The sequence below is a fragment of the Haemaphysalis longicornis genome, unplaced genomic scaffold (assembly GCF_048455015.1).
Source record: "Haemaphysalis longicornis isolate Haplotype H1 unplaced genomic scaffold, Haemaphysalis longicornis Haplotype H1 scaffold_18, whole genome shotgun sequence".
NCBI classification, from domain to species: Eukaryota; Metazoa; Arthropoda; class Arachnida; order Ixodida; family Ixodidae; genus Haemaphysalis; species Haemaphysalis longicornis.
The window spans coordinates 1,998,152-2,010,558 of NW_027526282.1; the positions used below are offsets into that span (position 1 = coordinate 1,998,152).

General features: G+C 48.1%; 1 protein-coding gene across 1 annotated transcript in view; it reads left to right on the top strand.

The window, feature by feature from the left end:
• The window catches only part of LOC144166537 (uncharacterized), a 127,214-nt gene extending 115,200 nt beyond the window's left edge, over positions 1–12,014 (top strand). Inside the window, exon 6 of the mRNA XM_077696038.1 lies at positions 11,750–12,014. Coding sequence (XP_077552164.1) covers positions 11,750–11,998 — 249 coding nt within the window. The 3' untranslated portion in view covers positions 11,999–12,014. The remainder of the gene's footprint in view (positions 1–11,749) is intronic.
• Positions 12,015–12,407: the final 393 nt, after the last annotated feature.

Consider the following 12,407-nt stretch of genomic DNA (forward strand, 5'->3'; position numbering starts at 1 on the left):
TAGCATTTCTCGTCAATAAGAAGCACACGTTGCGTGTGGTGCAGGTCTATGCGCCAACCTGTACTTACTATGATGAGGCTGTGGACGTATTTTACGAAGACATTGAATTAGCAATAAGACACGTAAAAATTCCGTAAAGTGGCATTACGGGCGACTTCCATGGAAAAATAGGGGCAGTATTATAAATAGGCGAGAAGGTATTGTCAAAATTTGGCCTAGGTTCCCGAAAACACCGCAGAGACCCGCTGGTTTTCTGTGCCGAGAGGAATAATCTGCGCATTAGGAATACATTCTTCCGAGAAAAAAACTGTATAGAAAATGGACTTGTAAAGGTCCGAATGGTTAAAATAAAAAACATATTCCCTTCATAATAACTGGCACTCCCCGTAAGATTTTCAAGGTAGAGGTGAATGTACAGGCAATTTTAAACAGAACGACAATATCGGAATAGGATTTTTTAAAGGCAGGTGTACTTTATATCTACAAGTGAAATACGCTGAGAACGGCAATCTTTGGCCTGTTTTTGTAATAATGTGCAATAACTCCACCACTCAAGGCGCCAGTCTAAGCGCCTAGCGAAGCCTCGCTGGACATAACGATGCCCGTCTTTCAACAAGAAAACCTCCAGGCATCGAGTGGGCGCATGTAAATTGTCATGGTGGGTGAAACAAAGACGCTAAACACCGCCAATAACGTCAGACTGGGACGTACGGCGTGCTTTACGACAGAAGAGTTTCAGAAACAGGCAGCCGAAACGTTCGTTCCTCAACCAACGACACGACCAAATCCTGGCGTGCACACACCGCAAACCAACGAATTATGGCAGCATCAGTTACTGACACTTCACGAGAGCTGTCTGTGGCCTTAGAGTCGGTGAACCTCGCTAGTACCCCACTCATGAAAGGTATAAAATGGCAAATGCTGCTGACACCAGCCGAGCAAGGACGGGCACAGCTCCTGGACGAGTTGAAGATTGTGTGGCAACCCGCAGAACTTCTCACAAACTGATTCCATTCTAGTTTACGCTCACAACCAATACCCTTAAAGATACCTGAACATCCGACCCATTTCGCTGACGTCGACACTGTGTAAGGTCACAGAGCGCATAGTGGTAGCACGGTAGACCTACATAGTAGCGCACAACACGGGATATTTGCAGCCCATGGAGTACGGGTTTTGGAACGAGCACTGTGCTCATTAGTCTTGAAATGCTCTGCCGCACTAAGGGGCGCCGTCGTGCATTACCCAAGACTCCAGCCATCGTTGTAGCCGCAAAATTGAAGAAGGCCTTTGAAAAGGTAAACCCTGGGCGGATCATGGAAGTTCTTCGCATGTGTGGAGTTCGCCCACTAATCACCTATTTCGGGAAGAGATTCCGAAGCAGATTCGAGGTCACCATTCACATCCACTAACCCCAGAGCTTCGTCAATGCAGTCGTGGTACCACAGGAGGCGATTCTGTCCACTACGCCCTTCCATTTTGTGATGCGTGGCATCGCTGGTACGCTCCAGATGGGCAAAAACTTTGAGAACACAGCATATGAGGGCGATGTCACCCTGTGGACTGATGGGTTCACCGGCGTCAAGACAGCCACTGAAACGGTGCAGTGCAGACAGGACGCCATTCCATGGTGACTGATGGCTACAGGCATATGCACCTTTTCAGAAATGTATAAGTTAATTGTTCTAGATGGTGTGGGGCATACCAGGAAGAACACTGACATCAGGCTAGACGGGTGTCGCCACGAGCGGGCTGCTTGCCGTTGACACGGATACTGAGTGGTGCCTCAGAACAAACAGGGCGTAGCCAACGAGTGGGTCCGATAGCTGAAGTTGACGTGGCGGCAGTGGTTCTGTATCATCCGATGGTTGGGCAACCGCTTCGGTGTGCCGCGACGACGTAGATGCGTTCGCTGATACAGGCAGTGCTTACATCCAAGGCATACTGCGGAGCCAAGCGCAGCACATGCAGCCAGAAACGACGCACAGCGAGTGCTTACGAACTATCACACCCCCGTAAAGGCACACCAGTAACCAAAAAATTTACACAATTGCGCGGCTTCCTTCGCTAAGCCACATCATAAGGATTGGTACAAAGGGCACGTGGCGAGGAGGGCTACCATGAATGCCAGGGCCCACATCCAGCAACTCGTTAACTGCCCGGGGAGTGATGAGTGGCCGAGTTTCGCACCGCCGAATCCAATGTCCTTGGGTGGACGAGCTTGTCAGCCTCCCAAAGCACAAGCCGACGACCTGTGGTGAAAATGACAACAATGAGAAGTTCACCGCAGATGCGGCGCGAGTAGCCCTGCCTGAAAACGCCAAGGTTCGTGTGCGCCGTCCTCGATGCTACCACCAATCGCGTTACTGCTGGTTGTGCAGATTGGCCAGCCCGGACGAGGCGGACGTTTTAGTTCGAAACCACGCTCACAGCTTTTCGGTGCGAGCTGGAGGCAATACTTCTCGCAGCGAACCGCTTTGAAGAGCGCTAAAAAGAGGAGAAGCAAAATGGACGGACTGACAGCAGAAAGGAGGTAGCGGGACTCCTTCCAACAATGCTTCGGCTCCACCAGCCACCACTGAAGCCGATAGCCAAGGAACTTCATACAATGTAACAAATTACAATGAAGGGTTGACTGCAAGCCGGAACACGCAGGCGTCATCGGTAACGAGTATGCCATGGGACGGGCTAGCGAAGAAGCAAGTATCCGCTCCTCCCCATCGCTCGCACATACTGCGGCTACCACAAAACAGCCCTGATACTTCGGACGCCGGAGCCGCAGCCAAACAAGACAGCTGGGTGAAGCCTCATGCCGAAACGTACTATGACCCAAGACCACTCCCAGAGGCTCCCAAGTCTTGCGTACAAAAAATCTGAGACTGGACGGCTCTTACGGAGGTCGTGCTCGAACACAGGTTCTGCGCCGCTCACGACACGTGAGGGAGACAAACGAGAACTTCATGGAGGTTATCATCTAAGCCTGCTCCTAATGTCACACAAAATGAGGCCGACAACGCACCACATGCTGTGGGAGGCTTGGAGCTCGCCGCAAAGGGAAGAGCGTATCATCCGCCGAAAGTCAAGGAACTCCAAGAGTGTATATCGTCGCCAAAAGGCCACGTCCACCTAAAAACCTGCCATATCTCTAGACGTTCGCAAGAGACACGGAGCATGTAGACAGCCTTACCTATGTTACCACATTCCCTTTTAATGACTAGATCTGGGGTCACCTCAACTAAAGAAACAATAACAACACGAAAAATAAAAGCTCGCACTCACGCATAAAACTTCTAGGTAGTGAAGCTCTATCAACCTTCACCACATCCACGATTGCAGCCGATTCTTCGTCTTCGATGCCGCAACGACCTTTACTCTATCATTTCTGCTAAAAGTTTCAGCTCTCCATGCAGCAGAAAGTGCCATGCCAAAGCATTCTAAATCATTAGTTGCCATTGTGTCCGAGCTTGGAAGTAGCACGGGAGCTATTATTCGCTGGTGCTTGGGAACATGCCAACAATTGGACAAGGTCTCGAAGGCCAATATTAGGCAATGCTTGGAAAACCATGTTGCCATGATAATGCTTATGAGTGGACCACATGCCAGTTTTATGTACATTTCTGCTTTGTGGGCAGTCTTTATGGTCAATGACTATTCTTTGAGGGGCCTAGCGGCCTGTTTTTTCTCCAAACATGCCTTCAAACAGAGAAGTATTTAATATACATGTATTTATTATTGTCCTCTACAGTGACATGTATAAAACAAAATTCAAGCCGCAATACAACATTAACGAACTGGGGCCGAATTCTCTAAAAAACAGGCGTCGCTTTGAAACGACGCGGTAGCGCCATGCAAATGCATGTGTTCTGGGGTTGGGGCCGTCGCTTTGGGGCGGCGGGCTGGGGCAATCAGCGCAGAAAAGCGCCGTGGCAAGGGCGCGAAGCGACAAGTGAAGCGACGGGGGGGCAGTGGGTGTCGCTTCGAGCCCTTGCCACGGCGCTTTTCTGCGCTGATTGCCCCAGCCCGCCGCCCCAAAGCGACGGCCCCAACCCCAGAACACATGCATTTGCATGGCGCTACCGCGTCGTTTCAAAGCGACGCCCCGTCGTTTTGGAGAATTCGGCCCCAACTTTTCGAAGCAATTACGTAAACTCCCTAGATGAAATGAGCAGCATAACACACGAGGTCTTTTTTGTTTCTTTTTTGTTATGGACATCAAATTTAGCACGATAAAACTAACTTAACTCTGGCACGAATACGAAATAAGGTTGCTGAAAACCTAAAGGCCAAATCAAACGCAAATACAATAGTAGAGAAAAAAATTAAAAGGCTCATGAAGCACGAACCAATCCAAGCTTTGTTTTACTGCTTGAGATGCCTACAAAGCAGCAGCAGTTCGGTAAATGAAAACGAGTCTCCCTTCCAGGCTAATTCGCGTATCTGCCAAGCTCACAATATGTAGTTCAACAGCACTATGGTTTAATAGACCAGCCAGTAAGAATTGTTCTCTCTGTTGCATCCGCCAATGGTCCACGGGAAACACGTTTACGTTGTAGCGCCTGTGTGATGTTATAGCCAGAATCTGTGGACCTTCGGGGCGTCCCTAGATCTTCAACTGAGGCGGACTATAAGTGAACTTCGTCAAAACGGTTTGTCTTGCAGCAAAATCAAGAAGGTGTAGGGAAACAAAGTCTCACAGTTCCTTGCAGAAGGGCACAGCCTTGGCGGGTGACAGCAGTGGCTACACAGAGCAGGCAGTGCTCCTGCGGCAGAACATCAGTAGATGCAGCTGACATGCAGACTCGGAGGACTTCGTCTATGCTTCGTTTGCATAGGCTGGACTTCATGACTGGCATTGGCATCGGCCTTTTGCACTGGCAACCCGGACAAATGCCGCAGTGTTCCCGTACCTCGAACCGGGCGTCCGACGGGGAGTGGAATTCTGATCGCCGATCACCCCTTTCTCGTCCTCAGCGCTTTTTCGTAGGCGCTGTGCGCCATCTTGTTCATCTTGATCTTGGTCGCCGCGGCTTTCTCTTGTCTTCGTCGCCATGCCAACCTATTTCATTACAGCCTGTAATACGCAAAAAATACTTAACTACAATTAAAATGCGCGATGATTACTATTACGGCACCTCGCACTTTGTTTAACGGACGCACCTGTTAAGCTATTAAGCCTAAACTTTGGCCTGAGAACATTCGCTCTGAAATATAAAAGGTACTGCACTTACTGTATTTATAATTCGATACTGTGCTTTACAAGAGAAGTAACTTGGTTCGATCCTACGAAAGCAGTCTGAAATTTCACTTAAAACAGGCTTCACACTGTAGCAGTAGCGCAAGGTAACCAGAACAAAATGTCCAATATATAAGGCACCACGCCAGCGATTCCGTGAAATTTTGTTTTCCCTAGTGTAGTCACAGAAAAATAATTTTCAACAGACAGACATGCCGTGCCGTCAATGTAATATTAGCGTAAGTTTTCTTGTATAACAATGCACGATCATAGACTACAAGGCAACGCACTACAGAATAGGTTGCGAACGCCCGAACTTTTCCATGACGTCACAGATCCGTCATCTGGCTACTGCTGCGGTGAACAGCGGTCTGGTGGTTTACGTTGCCGGCCCGACCTACGCAACACCGGAGTTGAGGCGCTCCCGGTAATCTCACTTCTTTCCTAAACTAACCTCGGTTTTCCTCCTGCTAGGCGTCCGCCGGCAGTTTCCTGGCACGCGGGGTCACCGGCATCGTCCCTCTGGTCCTCCTCCAACTCCCGTGCCTTGTCCTGGTCGCTGTGGCGCAGAATTGGTTCCACCTCCGGACCGTCGGCATTCATCATGCGGGCTGAATCGGTCGATTCAATGCTCGCTGAAGTCCACTGGTCTCTTCGCCCGCAGTTCCTTACCCAGACTGGCTCACTGCGCTGCCACACATCTAGGGAGGTACGGTCAACTCCGAAGGGCGCAACGGACGCTGCGTTATCGAGCCTGGCGCAAAAATCGTAGCAAATTAGGAGTTGCGCTGGTGCCAGGCCCCCGGCGTGCGGCGTCCTGCGGTGCTTGTGCAGAATCCTTGCCAGGCGGGTTTTCCGCTACCCTTGCCCAAGTAATGGACAATGAACGATACGCTTTACTTGCAATAAATACGAATTATCTGATGTCGGTGTGCGGCAGAAACAGCTGTCTAAAATGACCGCTGTAACCAGCTGAGGGTCTAGTTTTGGTCGGAGGAAAAAACAAGACAGTGCGGCTGATACGCTCAAGGCAAGTTTTATTCGTCCATCGACGAGTTCCTTATCTGCGTCTTTCTTCTGGTACGGAAAAAGTATGGTTGTGTGCTGTTCGGTGTTGATTACCTGTTGATGAGTAGGATCACACGCAAATAGCTGCATCCTGTGTACCCGCATAATAAGGTATTTGATTGCGTGAGGAGGGAGAATACTTCTCAACCGCGGGCCTTCATTCCATGTATTCCCAAACGCTAGAGCACGAAGCCAAGAAAGAAGACGGAACATTTACCTCCACACGCGAACTTTAGTAGTTAAAGGTAAAGAACTTCGGCCTTCGCAACACCAAACTACTTTACAACCAAACATGGACACTATTATTTTTAGCCTCTACTGAGAACTTTTTTACTGGGTGCTGTACTTCTCACTATATGTTTGCGGTACCTCGAACCACTAGATCATGCACTGACCTGTTGTTAATCCAGGGCTTCAAATAATTATCCCTTATAATTTGTAAGTAAGACCATCAAAATTGTGGAACACTCGCCATTGCAGATGGACTTCGCTCGCACCCCTACAATACAGGAGCTGCTTTAAAGTTCCCTTGACGTAAAGTGCTAACCCTAGCACCCTACTTGTTGGGTTTTTTTCATAATTACGCTGCTTTCAGTACCCGTCTGCACCAGCTTCTTGCGCCAACTTTCCCTTCACCTGACCGCCCGACTGGCAACAAGTTTTTCAAGCCACCAAAGCCACACGTCTTGTTCTATCTTGCACCCTTATAACGAAAGGGTGCCTGCTGTACTGTACTGCATAGCGCCGCAAGTGCTGTATTGTACAGCGTGCAGTACAAGGTGTATTCATGTACGGTATGCGGCATGCCGTACAAGCGTTATGCACTACAAGCGGGAGTGGCATTTATTCTGTTTTTCTGCAGGCAAATGCTGAACTTTGCGACAAAAATCACTGCATAAGCTTGTTGCTCGCAGACAGTTTGTCAAAATTACACAATATGTGAAAAACACTGCCTAGCTTTTTTCTTGTCTACCCAGAAATTTCACCCATGCTTGTTCAGTCGATATTTCGCTACGGTCACGGATCGCCGCGCCGTGTGTTGGCTATCGGTGCTGCAAAACATGTAAGGGTACTGAGGCATTTGATTTCAGTGTTCGCAGCGATGCGATTTTATGAGGTGCGACCATCTCTTGCTCGCTAGCATGTCCCTCCATCGGCGTTGTCGTTGTCGTGGCGTTGTCCTCACGCTCACTGCACATGCGCCACTCTCTTCCGATCTTCTATCCGACAGCTGTGCGCAACACTCTCACTCCGTCTCATTATCATAACAACAGTTGCGCGTGTGTGCCTCGCTGCTCTGGGTGCACGCATGTGTGCGGATGCGCCAGACTCTCCCCCCCCCCCCCCGGCTCCTCTCCTTTCAAAAGCGGGAATATAAGTGGGGGAGCGCACGGCGCCGGATCAGTCCAGCGCTCGCTCTCGCACTTTACTTGACTTTGCTTGAAGATACCTCCGTGGCAGATCTGCCGATGAAGACGTCATGGAAGCGACAGTCCCTTCAGCGAGTGGACTGACGCAATCCAATACCAGCGTTAGTCCATACGCTCCCCCCTGATGCGTCGCATCACATCAGGGTTCCCTCGCAGGAAGATGGGCGTAATTTTTTTTGAGGGTCGAAATGAAGCATTTAAAGCAGCCATGAAGACAAAACAAAAGTTTGGTTCGTTCAAAAGACGGTTTCGTTAAAATCATACTGCTATCAGTTTTAGCGTAAACTTCGCTCTAATAAGCTATATAATTAGGAAAAATTGAATATCAATGCGGCCCACTCGCTCATTTTCCGCAACAGAACCTTTGATGTCATACCAGCCAGTTCTGCAGTTGGCGCGTTGTGTTTTCATTTCCCACGAGACCCAGCAACGCGAAACAGATAAGATGATTCAAACTTTGCCAGGAAACCGTGTAACGGCGGCACTTTTAGCGCGGTTTGGATACAATGACTTGATTTGGCGGCGAGCGAGTGATCCAAAATGGCGGCGCCAGAGTATACGTGTCTCCACCCTGTGAGGCGGTCGTGTGAATAAAAGCACCCTAGGCTGCAGAGCTGCCTGTTCTAGTGATGTCATTGCAGACCACGAAAACGCACGAATAAGCGGGAAAATCAAAATTTTAACTTGAATTGAGTAATTTTTCATTAGTGAAGCATCGTTTGCATTCGGACAAACGCTGGGAGCACTATAAAACACGAAATCTTTCCAATAAAACAAACTTGTGTTTTGTCTTCATGGATCCTCTAAATGCGGACACACCTTTACGTTTCCCTCTATCCTCCTCGGCACGTCCTTACTCTTACAATTCCTGGCCAGAAGGTTTATAATGGCACCGCTAAACTATGCTTCAGGACACAAATCTACTGATTTGCCTAATTTGCAGCGGTAATTATTGTGGCACCTTGATTCACAGACTCAATGGATCGTCCAGGCCACCGAAGACCTGGTTGTGATGCGAACTTTGCCTTTTTCGGCATATTTATTTAGGCGTGCTGTATTGGGAAAATCCTCGCCCTACACGTTGTAGATGGGTTCCCCCATTTGCTTCCCTTGAACTTTATCTTCGCATACTGGAAGTACTTGCTATGATGCCATCGCCGGTCATCTCGGATTTGGGAAGAAACGTATGATCGTGTTTGCAGTCGGTCTTTCTCACCCGGCATGTCCGCTATAGTTACCAACTGGCCACCTGAGCGTGCTCTCAGAAGAAACAATAATCGCATTCGGTCCGCCGGTATGCCTCAGCCCATTACATGCCATATTGCTCCATTGAATGCTGTAGGACTTAACATCTGCGGGATTTTGCCTCCCACATCACAGGACTGGCGATGTATTATATCTGCGGTAGACCAAATAACTAGATATGCCAAGACCAGTAAGCTCGAATTCGGGTTAGCTAATGAAGTTTCTGCCTATGTGTTGAGCGACATTATTAAGCGAGATCGACAACTTCGGATTCGGTTGACCGACCGTGGGAAACATTTGTTTTACATATTCTCCATGAAGTACTTCATTCTCCCAATACTGTTCGCAAAACCTATTCCAGTTAACAACCACAGAAAAATGGTGTTCCCGAGTTTTAATGGCACTCACTAATATAATCGTTAGGTATTTGAGCCACTACCTGAGCAACGTGAATGTCATACCACGATTCCTCACTTTCGCTTATGTTGCTACTGTTACGTGCCCCGACAGTTACTAACCCTTCATTTATTTTTCGGTAGTCACCATGCTTTTGGCCCAGATACCATGGTTTTTTTCTGCCTCGGTATCTAGTTTTTCTCCTTTTCGGACACAGTTCGCCACACGCATCGCCCATTGTCGAAGCAAAGCCAGAGGTTGCACGGAAGTTAGTAAGCAGGAACGAAACGCCAGGTATGGCCCAACCCATCGCTCTATACTGTTCTCCGAAGGCAACAAGTTCCGGTGGTCGACGCGCGTTTGCATGCCCTAATTTTCTGAAAACATTTGAAACTGTTATATCGGCAACTACTAGTAATCTCAAATAGTCTGCAGTAAATACTTGCGCCTCCTGAAATACTTCAACAGACCGTGTGTGCCGTGGTGCACAAACAATCGACTGATCCTGCTTAAAGCATCTCCCACGTCGAGGGCCATGAATGTGAGCGTCCTGGCACCCCGCGTCAGCCTAGGGAAGAAACGTGTGAGCATAACAACCTCATTTCAAATATATATAATTGCACGAGACATCCCCATTATCACAGTCAGACTGAAGATGAAGGGATCTGTTTGCTTGGCGCTTGAATTTGATGCTTGCCTGGCGCTTGCTTACATCGCCGCTATCATCTGTAAAGGATCATTATTATCATCCATCCTTACTGCTAAGGAGATCGAGGTCTCAATATATATGTTCGTAGAAGGAACAATCGTATATATAGTTACTCATATATATATGCGTATTTTATTAATGGGGCTATTCTAGGACAATTAGAAACCATCGTTGCAGAAACCAATCGGTGAAACAGCGTTATGTAGAACTCGCTGCATTGATGCCCACAAAACAAAACTACTTGCACGCACACGCAATGCAACGTTAAAAGATAATTCAAACTTAACACAGCACCCAGAGCATAGATAAGTACTGTCATGGTACCAAAAATTGCCTCCAATCCACGCAGTGAAGCTGGTCGGAAAGAAAAGCTTGAAACGACACCCACAACAATTGCGGCTGCGTCGCATTCACACACATGGCTCTACAAAGAGCGAAACGATAGATTCCGTCAGCTGTTACTTGAAATCCGTGGGGGCGGCATCCCGAACGCAGCAGCGTCGGCCACGGCAGCGTTTGAGCGGTGGACGCCACCGCAGTGTCCCGGCCTTGTCTCGGCAGAACAAAAACGGATCGGAGCGTCTTTCCAAGGATGAGACAGAGGCGCCTAGCCATCCTGATGTGCTAGCTTAGGGCTATACCACCACGCGACACAAGCTATACACCGAAACAATTCGGCATGGTAGCTAAGGGATTCTCATTTATATCTATTTGAATTAGTTATTCTAGTGAGTTTGAGAATTGCGAGAAAGCTGAGGGAGCTTTTATAATCGCTATTTATCAGGTCCAGTTTCTTATTCCGCCTTTCGTAGTGCCTCTTAAAACACAACCGATTTGGTATTCATAAATTAAGAAAGGGGACTGCAATTCCTGGCAAGCCGTGTGCAAACGGTAGCGTTTCTCTAGCGGCCAGATGGTTTTATGTTGTCTCTACATTTTGTTTTCCCGCCCTTCAAAGCAACCCTTAAGGTATCTTTGCCGTACGACAACTTCATTCAGTCGGGTCCGGGTTACCAAGGAGGGGCTGCCGAACAAGTTAATGAAACTATGCGAAGGAGGCGCGCAATAGACGTGAAGTAGCGCTAAAACAGGTCCAAAACAACCGATGCTAAAGCAGACGACAAAGCCGTACCGGCGACACGCCCCTGCCGACAGGCACATCCGCGTGGGGAACGGTGAGTAAATTCACCGCTCCATCTACAGTGCGCTCTGTGAGTGAAAGGCTCCTTTCTCCCGCCATGGCCTCCGCCGCGTTGGGAGATTATTGCCTAGCACGCCACGAAATAACCTTTGGCTAGGAGAGGTAGAAAGCTTTGCTTTCCAAATCCTTCCGCGTTGGCACTTGTGGGGTTCTGACGATAACAGCCACACAGACCTCTCGGGAAGATCTTGTTCATAGGACTTCGAAATCCTGAAAAAGAACTGAATTGTTAAAGTTTATATTGAAAAAAAATAACATAAAGCATAAACACCGGAAACCTGTTCATGCAACCAGAGGTTTAGGTAAATATTTTTTATGGCCTTGTCAAGCAATACCGTAAATTATAATTGTATCATTTACCTTTCTGGGCTGTGTCTGGAGCATGTACGCATCGGTGTTAATTATTTTTAAATATCACAGTTTTTTAGTGAATGTGTTGTCAATTCTTTTAAATATCTTCTTTCTAGAACTGTCGCTTTACAACAACAATTCGTTTCAAAGGAAATTTTGTGTTTCATGATACTGTGGCTGATGACGTTGACTACTACGAAGATATGATTGAAGGTGGCGTCTTCGTGGTAGAGAAAGTGGGGAAGCTTGCAACCGTAAACAACAAATTTAAGAGAACCGGAAAGGATGAACTGGAATACACTATTCACGGAGTGTACACAGAACAACTTTGTGGAACCTCTCGTTATAGAGGTCGCGCCCAATAAAAGCTAGGAGAAAGCGTTTCTGCCATTCTCTAATAAATTTGTCACAAGGACTGCTTGTGTGTTACTCTAAAGCATTAAGCAAGCCTAAATGATGATTTGTACGGTACCCTTGGATTAAATTAAACCACACGCTTTACAACACAAAGGGGAAAACTGTTTCAACGCTGAAGAACAAACTTGATTACGAAAGCAGAGCAAGTAAAATAAAGGTTGTGACAAACGTCCCGCCTGACCGTTAATTTTTTTCATTCGGGCGGCCGATAGCGCGGCTTCTTGGGCAGGTGAAGGTCATTTTTGGTCGCGCTTCCGCAACTGAGTCACCCCGTCTGCTTTGTGTGTTCGTTTTTTTTCTTTCGCTGTCGTGCTCCGAGGGGGCTCGTGGCGGGGCCGTGGCAGTTCGGCTCGCTCG